The sequence below is a fragment of the Bubalus bubalis genome, chromosome 14 (assembly GCF_019923935.1).
Source record: "Bubalus bubalis isolate 160015118507 breed Murrah chromosome 14, NDDB_SH_1, whole genome shotgun sequence".
Taxonomy (NCBI): domain Eukaryota; kingdom Metazoa; phylum Chordata; class Mammalia; order Artiodactyla; family Bovidae; genus Bubalus; species Bubalus bubalis.
The window spans coordinates 20,929,065-20,944,945 of NC_059170.1; the positions used below are offsets into that span (position 1 = coordinate 20,929,065).

A 15,881-nucleotide genomic window follows, 5' to 3' on the forward strand; every position below is an offset into this window, starting at 1 on the left:
CAGCTTTGCCTGGAGAGTTACATTTATCCAACCCCTTGTGACACATCCTAAGAACCCCAGAGCAGTCGTTCTGAAATCCATGCTCATCTGAACATCCTTATATCCTAAGACCATTAAGATCTTCAATGTAAGGTTCAAACTCTGTTCTACAGCTCCAGTCCCTCAGGCCAGGACTCTTTCCCACCTGTGAGCCCTCCAGTGATGGTGAAGAATGACAATATCTTATGCAGAGAAAGGGCAGTTTTATTTGGTGATGAATGAGGAATGACACATGCTTGGTGGGAAAGCAAAGGGAGAAGTTTCCTTGGTGAGAAGGCTGCTCTGGTCTCCCAACATGGCTGTGTCATTGTCCAGAACATGGGTAAGCCTTCTGTGAGCCCTCGGGCAGGCAGTGAATCCAGCCTCAGGAAACGGTTCTGTTGGGAGAAGACCCCAGACAAAATGGAGACTCAAGGTCCTTGAGTCTAGATGGTATTGGCCCATGATCAAACCTGCCCTCCAGAGGGTAGGGAGGAGACTGAGACCCTGGAGCTGGGGGTCTTGTCTCCAGCCACCGGGGGAGCCCAGACCCAGAGTCAGGGGGCTCCTTGTGCATGTGCTTGAGGGAGTGTGTGTCTGTGTGTCCATGTGTATTTGTGTGTGGCGTGTTTGCATATGAGAGTATAAAGGTGTACGTGTGCTGATGTGAGATTGTGTGCATCTGTATGTCTGTCTGAGTAATCATGGTGTGTCTGGCACTTTGTGTGTGTGTGTGTGTCCTTGACTGTGTGTGCTTCCCTCTGTATCTGTATTGTGGTGCCATTTGTGTCTCTCCACCACTGTCAACCTTTCTGCGGACTTCTCTCTGCATCTTGGTGTTTGTCTATAAGGCTGTTTGTCTTGCCCTTTGGATGTCACTGTCCCAAGCCCCCTGCTGCCCTCACCAGGAAGAGAACAGCCGAGCACCCCCCAAATCCCATGGAGTGTGGAGCAACACTCACCAGCTCAGCAGAGGCCAGGTCTGTTCCTGGAAGTCTTAGACCTTGATGACAAATTGTAGCCCGTGGATCAGTGCATCTGGAAAATGAAAAACAAAAACAAAAACAAAAAAAAAAACACAAAAAAACAAAAAACAATAACCACAGACCAGAGGGAAGGAGCTCAGGGATCTTCATGGTCCCCAGGGGCCTGGGAAATCGGAACTCTGAGATTCAACCATGCTCAGGCAGGGCTTGAAGGGGACTGTGCCTCCTTCATCAACCAGCCCAGCTATTCTTAAGTTATGGCTGATGTGGGGAGACAGGCAGTGTCTATGTCTCAAGATGATCCTGATAATTCAAGGTAAAAAAGAACTCCAAAATGGGGAGAGCTGAGGCTGGAGGGCCCTAACTGTCCCATGTGTACGGGGACAGAGCTCCCTGGTGAAAAGCCCTGCTTCTGCAGAGGGGAGAGAGGACATGGAAGCTGGTCATGTCCAACTCTTTTGTGACCCCCTGGACCATAGCCCACTAGGCTCCTCGGTCCATGGGATTTCCCAGAGAAGAATACCAGAGTGGGTAGCCATTTCCTTCTCCAGGGGATTTTCCCGACCCAGGGCGGGTACTTACTGACAATGGAATGTACCAGAGTGACGTCCAAGCGGCTGAGAACTGCATTGACCAGGGGGCACACCTGAGCAGGGGCGGAGAGGAGCATTAGGCACCTTGGGGGACACGGGCAGCAACCGCATCCCAAGCATGGGCTCCCTGGAGAGATCTTCTGTCATCTGTCTGTGTCTGAGAGTGTCTAAGCAATCCCACAGATGAACCCTCACATGTCCACACTGGGTAGATGGAGATGATGAAGGCAGGGATGAGGTGTCCAATCACAGAGCGAGTGGTTGTTCACTCTGTGATCTGGCATCTGTTTCTGAACAGGGCGGAGTGCTCTGAGAGGGGTGGGTTTCTGGTCATAGGAGATCCCAAGCGTAGGCTGGGTGAGCCTTGTCTGCAGCCATAGTGGGGGTGGACTGGAAGCTTCTTGGGGCAGGAACCCATCTGTTTCAGCTGTAGTGTGGACACATAGAGTGCCTGGCCCAGAGCAGAAACCAATCAGTACATTTTGAAGGATGGGAAGAAGAAACATGGACAGATGGATCAATGGACAGATAGACTGAGAGCCTCAGAAGAGCTCACCCCAGGGGCTTCTTTTAGCCTGAGAAGTTCTAAGATCCAAGGACCAGGAGGAGCACTTTACCTCCACTTACCTTGCCTTGCACCAGCCCAGGAAGGACATCATTCAAGATGCTGGTGAGGTTGTCAACAAAGCTTTGAATGGGGAGGGGGCCCAATCTGAAAGAGAAAAGCATGGAGCGTGCAGGGGCCTGGGGCTGGTATGGAGAAGCACGGGTATGGGCCCACTGCAGTCTCAGTACTGATAAGGGGACCTGGCCTTGTGCCTCCGCACCCACGTGCATCCATAACAAGGCGCCCATCCAAAGGGAGTGACGCCCTGCACAGCAGTGTGCACACTAGGTACATGTAGAATAGACACACAGTGCCAGCACACAGTAGGTGTTCAGTCAGGCTCTGTAGACTCCATATAGGAATGAACGGTTCTTAGTGTGCAGTTGTCATGAGGATTCAATGAGACAGTACATGCGACACACACATGTGTGCTCAATAAATGCTAGTCATGATGGGGTGACTCCTGTATTTCATACCTGCCTCCCTCTCCCGTTCAAGAGTAACTGAAATAATTACCCTTGTGAGCTCCATAGCTATTTTACTATTCACTGGGACAAAGCATGCTCACATTTATTATTTTTGAGGATTCTCTCAATAATGCCGATATAGCTCCATATTACAATTATCTGAGTAAGCTGAGACTCAAGTTGCATAAGAACTGTTCAAGTTCACACAGGGAGCCCTCCATCTCTTGCCATACCCCTCAGCTAGATGGGGCTTGAACTCAGATTTCTTGTTGCCTAATCCAGCATAAAATTGGTCAGCCTGGCCTAAGAAGCGATAGTGACCATTGACTCATTCATCCGTCCATCTGCCCATCCATCCATCCATCATCTCACCCTCCCACCCTCCCACTCACCCATTCTCCCATTGTTCCATCTGTCCAAGCATGCACCCATCATTCCATCATATTGTGTCAACAGGAGCAGCCACCCCTCTGGCCTCACCCATCAAGCAGGGAGATTTGCAGGCTGCCAGGGGAGTGAGTGCAGTCGCCAACAACCAGGTGGACATGCTTCTGCTCATCTGTCACAGCTAAGAGTTCCACAGTGATGTTTAGCTTTACAGCCAGCTTCAACAGACTCCCCACCAAGGACCTGCAGAGGAGACAGTCCATTGTAGCTGAGCTTCCATGTCCCAAGGCAGAGGAGGTTTTCTTCTGGACAGAAATGCCAGTTTCGCCTCATTCCATCTTGCCCACAACTCTACTTGTTTCAATTCCCAGTAGGCTCAAAGAGGCCAAGTGAGTCTCCTAAGTGACTCAAGGTTGCTTAGCATAGCAGCAAATGAGCTGATGTTGGAGGTTCAGGTCTTTTGGATAGACTCCAACAGCTTTTTTCTTTCTTACCACTCACAATCATCAGGGTCTCTTTTGGTGAGCCATCCTCCCATCCCCCCCTTGGAGTCCACTCACGTTTTCACATTGAGGATCATGCCCAGAGGGATGGTGACATAGAGACGATGGCCATCAGGGCTCTGCACGAGGCCAAGCTCCAGCAGCTGAGGGTTAGTGATCTTCAACCTGCCCAGGGAGAAACACTGGAGTGAGAAACATTAACTCCTCTAGTCCTAAACTTAGAAACCACATCTAATCCCACCAGGAGCATCTCAGAGATGGAGCTACCAATAAGGTGGGATGGAGGAGACATGAGGGCTGTCTTGCAATGGTAGTCACATGAGTTTCAAGTCTCTCATCAGTTTTTCTCATCCTCTGCACTGGGTCAGATCCCTCTGCTCACCTTAGGTCTATGAGGTTTTCCAAGATAAGAAACTGTGTCTGGGTTATATTTGCATCCTGTACGCCAGCTCAGAGCCTTACAAAGAAAGGGGCTACTTTATTTTGGCTGAGTTTGTGGACTGATGAGCAGGTGGGTGGATGAATATGTGGGTAGATGCATGGAAGAGAAAGTGGCTAGATGAAGGGCAGATGGTCAAGTGGATGTATGGGTGGTTAAGTGGATGAGTGGATGATGTCGGGGAAACTGAAGTAAGTCCTTCACATTTAAGAGTAGGGATCATAAATCTTGCTGAGTCCTTTAATGGCAGGTCAATCAATAAAGTTTATCATGAAGATAGAGGAGTAGGAAGCTGGGGAGAACTGAGAGAGGGGGGAAGCAAGCCTCTTCTCTGAGGCCTTTTCTCTTCTCTGAGCTAGCCTCTGTGTCAGATGATTTACATTTTCTCCAGTCCTCCTGACAGTTCTTCTCTGTGGGTACCATAATCTTCATTTTATAGATGGAGAAACCAAGCCCAGAGAGACTGAGCACCTTGCCCCGGGTCACCCAGCAAGTACATGATGGATACAGAAATCAGACTCAAGGCTATCTGTCTTCAAGTCAGAGGCAAGCATCTGGGGGGAGAGGTGGGGAGGAATCCTGGGAATGGATCTGATCCAGTTCTGTACAGGACCCAGTCTTGCCAGCTCACTTTCCACTCTTGCTCTTTGTTAATTGGATTGTTCCACGGACATCACATGACGATGTCCCTGAGGAGAATAGCTTACACTTTCTTGCTTACATCAAAAGCCATTGTATTCACTAGTGAGGAGAGCAACTTAAGAAGGGATTCCACCGATGAAGAGAACAAAATTATCATAGTGGAGTGGAGGAAGCCTTGGCTTTGGACTTAAGTCAGTTAGAGTCGGAACCCGCACTCTGCGTCACTCTGGTGGTGTGGGCACAGGCCCTTTCTGTGCCTCCACTTTTCTATAAAACTAGGCATTATTAAATTGACCTCAGAGGACTATGGTGAGGGTTATAGACGATGCTGGAGATCCAAGCTGTGCTTCAGGACTGGGAGCGATTGCCGGTTCAGGAGAGCTGCTGCTCCCTGCCAGACTGTGAGGGGGTCTCAGCCTGAGTCCTGGCCTCATGTTCTGATGACCCCACTCCCTCCTCCAAGGCCACTACCTGGGGCTGGCTGGTCTCCAGCAGGAGATCTCTGGTGGGGTCCAAGGCCCTGTTTCAGGGCTACTCACTCAATGATGTTGTTCAGGAGACGGGTGAGTGAAGTCACTTTCCCAAGCAGGCCCTCCAGCAGACCACTGGGAGCGTTCCCTCCGGTCTTCAGGGTGTCCAAGAGAGGAAGGTTTTCGAGAATGCCCAACAGACCCTCAGAGAGCAGGCCATTGCTGAGAGCTGGAAATGGGTGTGGGTGCTTGGGGGTCAGATCTGACAATTATGGCTCCTCAGTCCTTGCCCCCCTTTAGCCCCCTTCCCAACCATTAGATGATTGCACACACACACCCACACACACCTGGAAGAAGTTGTCACAGAGTCTTACTTACCACCTGTCAAGCTTCCAGCAAGATCTGGGGGACTCGGGGCCAGGGCTGGAGTCACAGCCAAGGGCACAGTCTGACCCAGGGGCACGGGCAGGGCTTCCAGCTGGGCCGTGGTCTGGGCCAGCAGCCCACAGAGGACAACGAGGCTCCCAATTTGAAACATCCTCTCATTCAGTATCTGCGGAAAGGACCACGGTGGCACAGATACTAGAGAGGAACCCATCCACTGCCTGCCCCCGCCCCAGCACACCAGGGAGTGGACAGCAACAGCTAAGGCATTTGCTCTGAGCCAGGTGTCAGGCTGAGTGCTCCACATTCGGTGACTGATTTCAGCTTTACCCTTAAGATGTGGACACTTAGCACCTGCATTGCACCAGTGAGGCAACAGGGGTCTAGTGAGTTTAGGTACCTTTCCCCAAGGTCACAAGTACACATTGGGGATAGGATTTAAAGATAGCTCTCTCTGCCCGGGGGCCTCTGTTTAAATTAAGTGACCATCAGATTTACTTTCCAGCTGGGCTTGCTTACAATGTATTGAGTGAGACAAAGCAAATTAAAAGGCTTGAACGTGCTAGTGGCTGAGGAACTCGACTGCTCTGTCACCATCCTCCTTAAGTCCTTTGGTCTGCGTGTAGCCTGTGATGCTTTGTGGAAGTCACAAGACTATCAAAGGTGGCAGGGCTATAGCGACCATCTCATTCATACCAGTGCTGGGAAATCCTGGGAACCATCCAAAGTCCTCATTCCACAAGGACAAGAGGACCAGAGAGGGGTAGTGATTTTCCCAAGGTCAAACAGCAAACTAATGGCAGAACTGCCGTTGGAGGAAGGTGTCCCTCTCACCCCAACTCTCCACCCTCACCAATATACACACTATCTCGTCCATGTCTTTCTCTTTTCCCTCAAGATGACCTGGACGAACTTCTGGGCAACCTCTGACATCTGCCTCCCTTTTGCACCAGTCCTCTTCCCAGATGCCACCATCCTTCTCCAGGGCCTTTTTGGTAGTCAGTAAAGTCGTCGAGAGCTGGAGCTGGCTCCCACACTCTGGAGACACTTGGCTGCTTCGGGCAAAATCCCACAAACTGGCTGATTTGGCCGAAGAACCATCACTGTTGCTGCCACAGGAATCGAAAGGGCTTTTTGGTCCAAAGAGTCAGTTGTGGCTTCCTTGAGAGGTAAACTTGGCTTGGGGCCTCTGAATCTCTTTTTGGCAACAGATCTTTTATGACTCCAATGGAAGCTAAGGACTCTTGGTCCCAGAAAAATGCACCAAAATGTACCAAATTGGGTGGATTGTAGGAGGTTGCTGGACGATGGTCTGGATACACAATGGAGCGAGGGTGTACCCTGAGCAATGCACAGTGGTAAACTCAAGATAAAACTCTGTAGAGACTGGGATTTAGGGCAGGAGGAGCACGCCCGTGAGAGATTCCTAGCTCACGTGGAATTTGAGCAGTGTACATACAGCCACGTGCTCCCTATCACCATCAAATAGCCTGCTGCCAAAAGTCTCTACATTGATGTCAATGGTCTCTTAGGGAGGCAGAGTGGACGGTTATCACCTTTCCCCCCTAATGGGAAGCTTTGGCTCTCTTGGAAGACCCCCAAAGAGTGATCTGAAGTGCAGCCAGCCAGTGATGCCACAGTGTGGAGGCTAGCACCGCTGCCCCCCGAGGCAGTAAGTGGTGATGGGGCAGGGGGGAGGGTGGAATGCACAAGTCTTACCTGGCTTCTCAGAGGTCCTGGCAGCTGTCGTGGTCTCCTTACTTTGCTGAGAAGGCAGCCTTTTTTATAGTGTGGAAATCAGGAAATGAGTGATGGGGAGATGGATTTATAGATGATTCAGAATTCGGCAATCTGTTGGTGTCTTTCATGGCTCTCCAAAGTAAATAATTGCCAGTCACATTAGTAGGTGGGACCGTTAAGCTGTTTGATTGACAAGTTAAACAGAAAAATGAGATGCGGATGTTACTCAAGATTTCATGGTTTCATGAGCGGGGCTGAGGCTGGGAACCCTTGCTCCAAGGTGGCCTGAAGATTACGTTTGGAACACTGGGAGAGGCAGCTGTTGGAGCCCTGGAAGGGACCTCAGTCTCATCGTGGTTTAACTCGCTAAGTCGTGTTCGACTCTTTGCGACCCCATGGACTATAGCCCTCCAGGCTCCTCTGTCCATGGGATTCTCCAGGCAAGAATACTGGAGTGGGTTGCCATTTCCTTCTCCAGGGGAATCTTCCTGACCCACGTATTGAACCCACCTTTCTACTCTCCTTCTTTGGCAGCTGGGTTCTTAATCACTAGCACCACCAGTCTCATTGTTGTTGTTCAGTCGCTCAGTCATGTCCAACTCTTTGCAACTCCATGGTCTGCAGCACTCCAGGCTTCCCCGTCCTTCACCATCTCTCAGAGTTTGCTCAAACTCATGTCCATCGAGTCGGTGATGCCATCTGACCATCTCATCCTCTGTTGTCCCCTTCTCCTGCTTTCAGTCTTTCCCAGCATCAGGGTCTTATCCAGTGAGTTGGCTCTTCGCATCAGGTGGCCAAAGTCTCATATCCAATGTAGAAAAAGAATCGAATTGTCTCTGATTTCCCTACATCTGGGACGCCCCTTGGTTCCAGGGCGGGGGTCTCCTGACTTCTGAATCCCAGTTGCATGACAGTCACATGCTGGGAACTAGACATCTTCACAGAACCCTGGAGGGAGGGGTTGCTGCTCCTCCTTTGCAGAAGTGGAAACTGAGGCTGCCGGAGTCCAATTCCAGCAACCAGGGATTCAACCTGAAGAGATGACGGTGTCAGCCAATGAGACAACCTCTCGGTTTTCTATGGACTGCCTGTTTATTCCAAGTTTAAGATTCTCTTTTATACTTTTACAAAAACATTAAGCCAGAGGTTTGACATTTTCAGTTCCCCCTCTCCCAGATTTATTGTCTCCATAAATTATTGTTGCTCTTCAGAGTTCCTGCTTCAGTGATTCTTATCATCTATTATCTACCTCTTCTAATGTGTCCTATAGTTAACTTGTGATTACATTGTAACTCATGCTACATTCCTCAGTTTACTACTTACCTTCCTAAATCCTGTTTGCCCCTAACATCCTGAGCTCACGATCTCTTAACAAGGCTTCTAGCTATAGTGTCTCTAAAAATTCCTAACTTCTATAAGCTATAGTAAAATATGCTAACTTTACAACATTCCTTAAATCTTTAACTTCTAACTATTTTAATTATTTCTAAGCCCTAAATTCAGTAAACTCCTTTGCCATAAACATTCTCCTCACAAATAGGCTTCAGATATCAATCCCTCCCATGGCCTCAAGCTACGGCCTATGTGCTCATCCTGGAACACTCTTTTGTAAAAGTCCTTGAACAAATGTCAATGATTAATTTTATGAATTATTTTCTGAGCACAGCTGCAGAAGGCTTTGTGCCTTCTCATGCTCCTCTCAAGACCAATAAGCACCTTAATATTCCTTTTCAGTCAACTCAGCCAAGGCGAGAAAAAGACAAGTGAGAATTACAAGGCCTAACTCCTTCATCCTGGGATCCGTGCCTGCGGAATGAGGAGAGGGGGCTGGGGACCCTGCCTCTATTTTGTCAGTAATGCCTAACGTGGCTCCTGACACGAGGCCCAGTGGATACAGGTGCCCAAGGACACAGAGAAGATGAGGGCAGAGTTAGTTGCTGCAGTGCTTACTCCTGGACAAATGTCTCTTTAAGTAACAAAATACAAAAAAACTATAAGGGACTAAAAATAACTGCATGCATTTGCAGTTGGGGCAAATTATGGACAACAAGACATAAAAAGACCCTAAACCCATCTGCCACTTCTGAAAGGCTGAGAACCAAAACCGAGGGGGCGGTGGTCGGGAGCAAAAGCAGGGTACTGCACATACCCCCTGCACCCAACACCATCAAAAGGGTGGGCAGACCATTTAAGCCCCTGTCCAGCCCAACCCCTGGACACACCCCCTACCCTCACCCCATAGAAGGAACCAGAATGCCCCGCCTTGGGGAGGGAGCAAGGGAGCCTGTTACTTATTTTCGCTTCCCCCTGCTGTTAGCAGGGGCCCCAATAAAGTCTTCCCTGAACTTATTGTCTGGCCTCTAGTCAATTTCTATTGACTAAGGAAGGCCAAGAACCCTGGTCAGTGTCATTAGGACTCAAGCTACTGGATAATAATCACAATAAAACAGTGTCAACAGCTAAGGCTTGTGGAGCTCTGCCTAAATGTCAGGCCCAGCATTGCTATTTTTCACATCCAGCTCTTCACGAATCCTCATAGCCTTGTGTGGGGTGGGAATGAATACATCCATTTTACAAAGGGGGAAACTGAGGCTTGGAGTCTGAGACAAGTCCAGAGTCTCACGGTGGGCGTGGGGCCCAGGTATCCATGCTCCAGTTCTTTCTCTTGATCACTGGGCTGAAATGAGGATGCCTTGGGCATGCTCTGACCATTTTACATCCCTCCATCTGTGAATGTCATGCTCCCACTTGTATAACCTGAAAAAGGCTACCCGGTGTCCCAGGCCTGAGGGATTGTGTGGCATCCCGATCTCTACCCTTACCCTTTTTTCTCCCCTTCCCCAAATGAAGGTATGAGGAATTTGTTCCCACCCCTTGGGTCTTTGGAGTCTGTTTTACAGATGAAAAAAAAATGAGGCACAGGGAGTTCCAGGTCTTAGTCCAGTGAGAGCAGCTCTTGTCTTGTGGAACCAAACACCTTATAAGCAAAAGCAGAGAGTGAAGGAGGAAATGCACATTTATTGAGGACCTACTGTGTGCCAGATGCTTTCCATACATGAACTTCATCTTTGACATGATTGGTTGATATGGTTGAACCTCAAATGTCAGAGGAGACTAAGGTTCAGAGAGGGTGATTATTGCCGAGGAACACACAGCGAGTGAGTCGTGGAATCAGAATTCTCCCCCCTGTCTGATGTACTGGTAAACAGTGAGCCGTGCTGCCCTCCCTTCATCTCAGACCGTCACAGGAGCTACTCCTGCTTCCTGTGAGTCTGGCTGATGCCTCTAGGAGGCTGTGGCTTTGAACTCAGTTATCCGTTCAAGCACATACCAGACTGTTCCCACAGCCTGTGTGTTGACAGTCACCCTCCGAGGGGCCCCCCTTTTTTGTTATTTTGGTACAGCTCTTCTGGACTGGGTCACATTGTTACTATCTTTTGGGGAAACAGAGGCAGATAAGTCAGGGAATGGATTCAAGTTTGTTACTGGACAGCTAACAGCCAAGCTAGGAAGTTACATTTGTGTTACGGCAGAAAGGGGATGGCTTTGGGCACATATTGCCCTGGTTCAAATCCTATGACCCTGGGCAAGTCCCTCCAATCCTTTGAACCTCAGTTTCCTCATCTGTAAAATGGGAAGTTATTATCTACCTCACAGGGCTGTGGGGATAATATCTAAGGAGGGGGTTTATGTTCAGTGCATAAGCTCGTGTGTCTACATGGTTTTCTTTAAAAAAAAAAAAAAGTTTAAAAAGTTAAAAAAACGTACTACCTGTTTGGCTGTGCCGAGTCTTAGTTGCATCACGGGGATCTTTGTTGCAGTGCGTGGGCTCTGGCTGTGGCGCACCGGCTCCGAGCGTGCAGGTCGGTAGTTGCAGCTCCTGAGCTTAGTTGCTCTGTGGCATGTGGGATCTTGGTTCCTAGACCAGGGATCAAACCCGTGTTTCCTGCATTGGAAGGTGGATTATTAAGTCCCTACATGGTTTTCTTTTTAAATACATAATCCCTTTATTTTTTCATTTATTGTATTTTGGTTGCATCTTGCCACATGGCATGTGGGATGGTTCCCTGACCAGGGATTGAACCCAGGCCTCCATAATGGCAGCATTGAATCCTAACCACTAGGCCACCAGGGAACTTCCCTACATGTTCCCCCCGCCCGCCACCCCCCCCCCCCAATGTATGTAGAGTTTAATATTTCAAGTATCATTTTGCTGAATAACAGAACTTTCCCCATTTCCCCCTGGCATTTTATTTCTGTTCCAGGGGCTTTATTGGTGCCAGGGCATCTGAAGGAGGCTGCCCTGTCCTTGTTTTGACTGGAAATGTAGAGACAGCCACACCCCATTTAGTCCCTTGATGCCTAAATGCTGTGCTTTCCTTCCATCCTAAAAGCCCCTTCGAGTTAACTTTTTAAATTATATTTTCTCTTTTATTTTTAATTGGAGGATAATCGCTTTACAGTATCGTGCTAGTTTCTGCCATAAAACAACACGAATCAACCACTGATATACTTAACGTCCCCTCCGTCTTGAACCTCCGTCCCACCCCCACCCCGTTCCTTCCCTCTTATTTGTCTGCACTGGGTCTTGGTTGAAGCCTGGGGGATCTTTCATTGCCAGGTATGGGCTCAGTCGTTGCTGCAGGCAGGCTTAGTTGCTCCATGGTATGTGGGATCTTAGATCCCTGACTAGGGGTTAAACCTTCATTCCCTGCATTAGCAGGTGGATTCTAACCACTGGAACATCAGGGAAATTCCATCCCTTTAAATTTAGCCTTTACTTTTTACTCTCTTGCTGGACACCCAGAAGTGTTCTGTGTCGCAATTCCTTGGGCCTTGGGCAGGACCTTAGCCCATCTGTCTGGACTATGACCTTCCAGTTGACCTTCTCTCCTTGGGGTCCAGCCATCTTTCCTGGCTCTGGAAGGGAATAGGGGCACAGACTCTGCCCATTCTGGAATCCCCCAATTTGACCTGGGGTTTCTGCTGGCCCTCCTCTCACGCCAAGGTTTGCCTGGGGAGAAGCAGGAGACACTTCTCAGAACCCACGACAACTATGTGCTCTTCGGTTTCTCTTGGACTCTCACATACTCCACAAACAGGGAGATTTTCTAGTCCTGGGAGCAAGAAACCTTGCTTCAATTAGCCATATGCATGCTATTCTTAATGGATAGCATTAGACTATACATTAGACTATGCTATAACATAGTCATATACATGCTATTCTCCTATGTCCCACATTTTGAAATTGAAAAACTCAGGCTTAAAAAATAATTAACCTACAGTAAAATTGACTTTTGGGGTGATGGACAGGGAGGCCTGGCGTGCTGCGATTCATGGGGTCGCAAAGAGTTGGACACGACTCAGCGACTGATCTGATCTGATCTGATAATTCAATGAGTTTTAACACATGAATAGTTTTATGTAGCCACAATAATAACCAGGTTACTACAGAACATGTCCATCACCCCCAAAATACCCTCATGCCGCCCTTTCAGAGTCACTCCTTCCCTTCTCCCAACTCCCTCCCGCCCCTGCAACTGGCAACCACTCATCTGTTCTTTGTCACTGATGCTTTGTCAGAGACCCAGGCTTCGCAGACTCAAAAGCCTTCTCTCAGCTTCTGCTGCAGTTGCCCTTCCTGGAAGCACCGGTGTGGCTGGTTTCGCTGCCCCGAGCAGGACAAGGGTCATGAGGCATCAAGAAGTGTGGACGGACACCCAGCTAACGTTTCAAGACAGTGTTTTCCGCGTTGGTGACGTCAGTGCCTCCTCGTTGTGTTTCTCACAAACTGGAGATTGTGCCCTTTTCATCCTACATATCAGACTGTGATTGTGTTGGGGAGTCTTTGCTGGCATTGTTTTGTGAATCAAGAGATCCCTTTTTAAAGGGCAGAGTTCATTTTATTTTTCAATTGTGCAAGGTCTGCTCTCCAGAACTTGGGAGTGGGACGCTAGCTGTGTCCCCTGGGAGCCAGAACTCTGTATGGAAGCGAGAGGAAGTCGTTACAAGCATAGGCGGGCAGGGTCTGGAGCAAGCATCTGAGTATTTGGGGCTGAATTTCTGCTTCAATTACCCCCTACCCCAGACCCCGGTATCATATTAGAGGTCCATTGTGTACCAAGCTCCTCCAGGAGAAAATATGATGAGTCCACAGCTCTGTGAACCTTAAAACAAAACAAAACAAAACCCAGAATTCAAGAAACCCAAAGAGGGCTCTTGAGAAAGGCACTCCTGGCAGGGGTCAGAAGAGAGGTGGACAAAAGCCGCTTTCACCGAGGGACCAGGTAACGTCGCCGGAGGATGAGGCCCAGCCCTCCTGTGTTTGCTCTCTGAATCACGAGCAGGAAAATCCCGTAAACTCAAGGCTGTCAAGGGGAATCTTTTGTGTGAACGTGGGCGTTTAGGGTTGCAAATCCCCGGTGAAGCATTTTGGATTAGGGAGTATGAGTTGAAAGATAGAGACGTGAGTATCGCTTGCCCCATTCTCATCTCAACTGTTGACACCTCCTTGTTTGAGCTTGTCAGTCAAGCTGAATGAATATTTCATCATTTTCCCCTCAAGATGAATGAATATTTCATCATTTTCCCCTAAGTGTAGGGTGTGTGTAGATGGGTGCAGGGATGTTGGGAGGGAAGACTGAAGTGGGCGATCCACAGTGGTCAAAGTTGTGGGCTCTGGAGTCTGGCTGCTTGAGTGCAGTTGGCTTGGTCATTTCCTGGCTGTGTAAGAAGAGCAGTTTTGAATAAGATAACAGTTTTGAACTTCATGGGGTTGCTGTGAGGATTTGATAAGATGCTGGATGCAAGCTCTGAGCACCAAGCTTGGCATATGCTGAGTCCTTTGCTATTAATTGTGTGTGTGTGTTATTTCCTCTTTATTTTTCAGTATGCTCTTCCTTGCCTTGGGTGGAAGAGGACAGGAATCTATATTTAACAACTGAGGGACTTCTCTGGTGGTCCCAGTGGCTAAGACTCCGAGCTCCCAATGCAGGGGCCCATGTTCAATCCCTGATTAAGGAACTAGGTCCCATGCCATAACTAAGAGTTCTCACACTGCAACTAAAAAAAAAAAATAGAATTGAATAGTCATTAATCAACTTATTAACAACAAATTAAATGACTTTTAATTAGCACTTCCCATGGACCTAGCACATGTTAATCATGCTGCAATTGCTTTTGTGTATTCCTGCAAATATCTTGCAGGGTAAATAGTTTTTATTTTCAAAATAAAAATTTTTGGTTAAACTATAGCATAAAGGGGAAAAACGCACATAAGTGAATAGCTCAATGAACTTTCACAAACTGAACACCTTCCCTGTAAATCAGCACCCAGATCAAGAAACAGAATGGCATCAGCCCTGCAGAGCCCCTCCCTCTACTTCTAGTCACCAAGCATCTCCCTGAGGATAACACCAACTTGACTGCTGACTGCATGGATTAGGTCTGCTGTTTTGGAGCTTCACATAGATGGGAGATCTGTGTTTCGGAGCCTGGCTTTATTAGGTGTGTGAGATCCATCCATGGAGTCGAGTGAGTGCAGGTCATTCCCATTACTGTAGAGGATTCTGCTGGTGACTGTCCCACAAGCTATTTATCTATCCACTGTATTTATCCTTTTTTTTAGATGTGCACTTAGGGAGTTTTCACTTTGGGGCTCTTATGACTATGGCTGCCACGAGCAATCTTGGACAGGTCTTGTGGGGTCCACAGACACGTATTTCTGTACTTAGGGGCAGGATTTTGGGTCAGAGGGAGGAATATGTTGCCCTTCTGGAGATGCTGCCACCTAGTTTTATAAAGTGGAGTTATGACTCGCCTCCCTCCAGTAGTGTGCTGGCTCCTGTTGCTCCACGTCCTGCAAGATTTCTATCCCCTTTCTGCAGGGGAGGAAGACCAAAAGGTTACGTGCCTTGTCCCTGACACAGCCAGGGAGTCCTAAGACCAGGACTCACCCAGCATCTAATCACGAGTAAATGTGCCAGGCCGATGCTGGGGGCGGGTGGGGGGTGTGTCGTCACTGGCTACCCTGATGCACATGTCCATCTGCTCATGGAACTTCTTTTTGAGTTGAATTGAACTTGAACGCAGATCTGTTTGGTGCAAGTGTTTCTACTTTACCACTCTATCACCATTCTTCACTCCCCTGGAATCCAGCAGAGTGGTTGGCACGTATTAGATGCTCAATAAAGTGAAAGTGTTAGTCGCTCAGTCATGTCCAGCTCTTTGCAACCCCATGGACTATAGCCCTCCAGGCTCCTCTCTCCATGGAATTCTCCAGGCAAGAATACTGGAGTGGATTGATATTTCCTTCTCCAGGGGATTTTCCCAACCCAGGGATCAAATCCAGGTCTCCTGCATTGTGGGCAGACTCTTTACCATCTGAGCCACCAGGGAACCCAGGTGCTTAATAAACATGGGTTGAATGGATGAGAGAATGGGAAATCTCAACAGGACCCTCCCTGCACTGTTGAGCAGATCCATGGATGGGGGCTACTGGCTGCCAATTACAGGATAAGAAACGATGTTTTCTGTGTCATTTCTGGGCTGATGAGCAAACCCAGGTATATCTAGTCTCAGGATGGATCTTCATCAGGTCTGACTTCTGGAATCCAAACCTCAGGACCTAGTGCAGACCTTTGCAC

The 15,881-nt window shown here is 48.6% G+C and overlaps 1 protein-coding gene across 1 annotated transcript; it reads right to left on the reverse strand.

The window, feature by feature from the left end:
- Positions 1–228: 228 nt before the first annotated feature.
- On the reverse strand, positions 229–7,427 carry BPIFA1 (BPI fold containing family A member 1). Its single transcript, XM_045162581.1, has 9 exons — positions 7,216–7,427; positions 5,491–5,665; positions 5,182–5,341; positions 3,619–3,726; positions 3,152–3,301; positions 2,225–2,309; positions 1,587–1,650; positions 981–1,056; positions 229–416 (listed from the first exon to the last, which is right to left on the reverse strand). Exons 2-8 carry the CDS (start codon positions 5,648–5,650, stop codon positions 1,016–1,018), a joined length of 768 nt encoding a protein of 255 aa, XP_045018516.1. The 5' UTR covers positions 5,651–5,665; positions 7,216–7,427; the 3' UTR covers positions 229–416; positions 981–1,015.
- Positions 7,428–15,881: the final 8,454 nt, after the last annotated feature.

Excerpts from the sequence above, each read along its gene's own strand:
- BPIFA1 (XM_045162581.1), bottom strand. The coding sequence starts at position 5,650 with ATGTTTCAAATTGGGAGCCTCGTTGTCCTCTGTGGGCTGCTGGCCCAG. Across the intron at positions 5,342-5,490 it reads TGCTGGAAGCTTGACAGGTG|CTCTCAGCAATGGCCTGCTC; the intron begins GTAAGTAAGACT and ends ACCCATTTCCAG. Across the intron at positions 3,727-5,181 it reads CTCCTGAACAACATCATTGA|GTTGAAGATCACTAACCCTC; the intron begins GTGAGTAGCCCT and ends CTCCCTGGGCAG.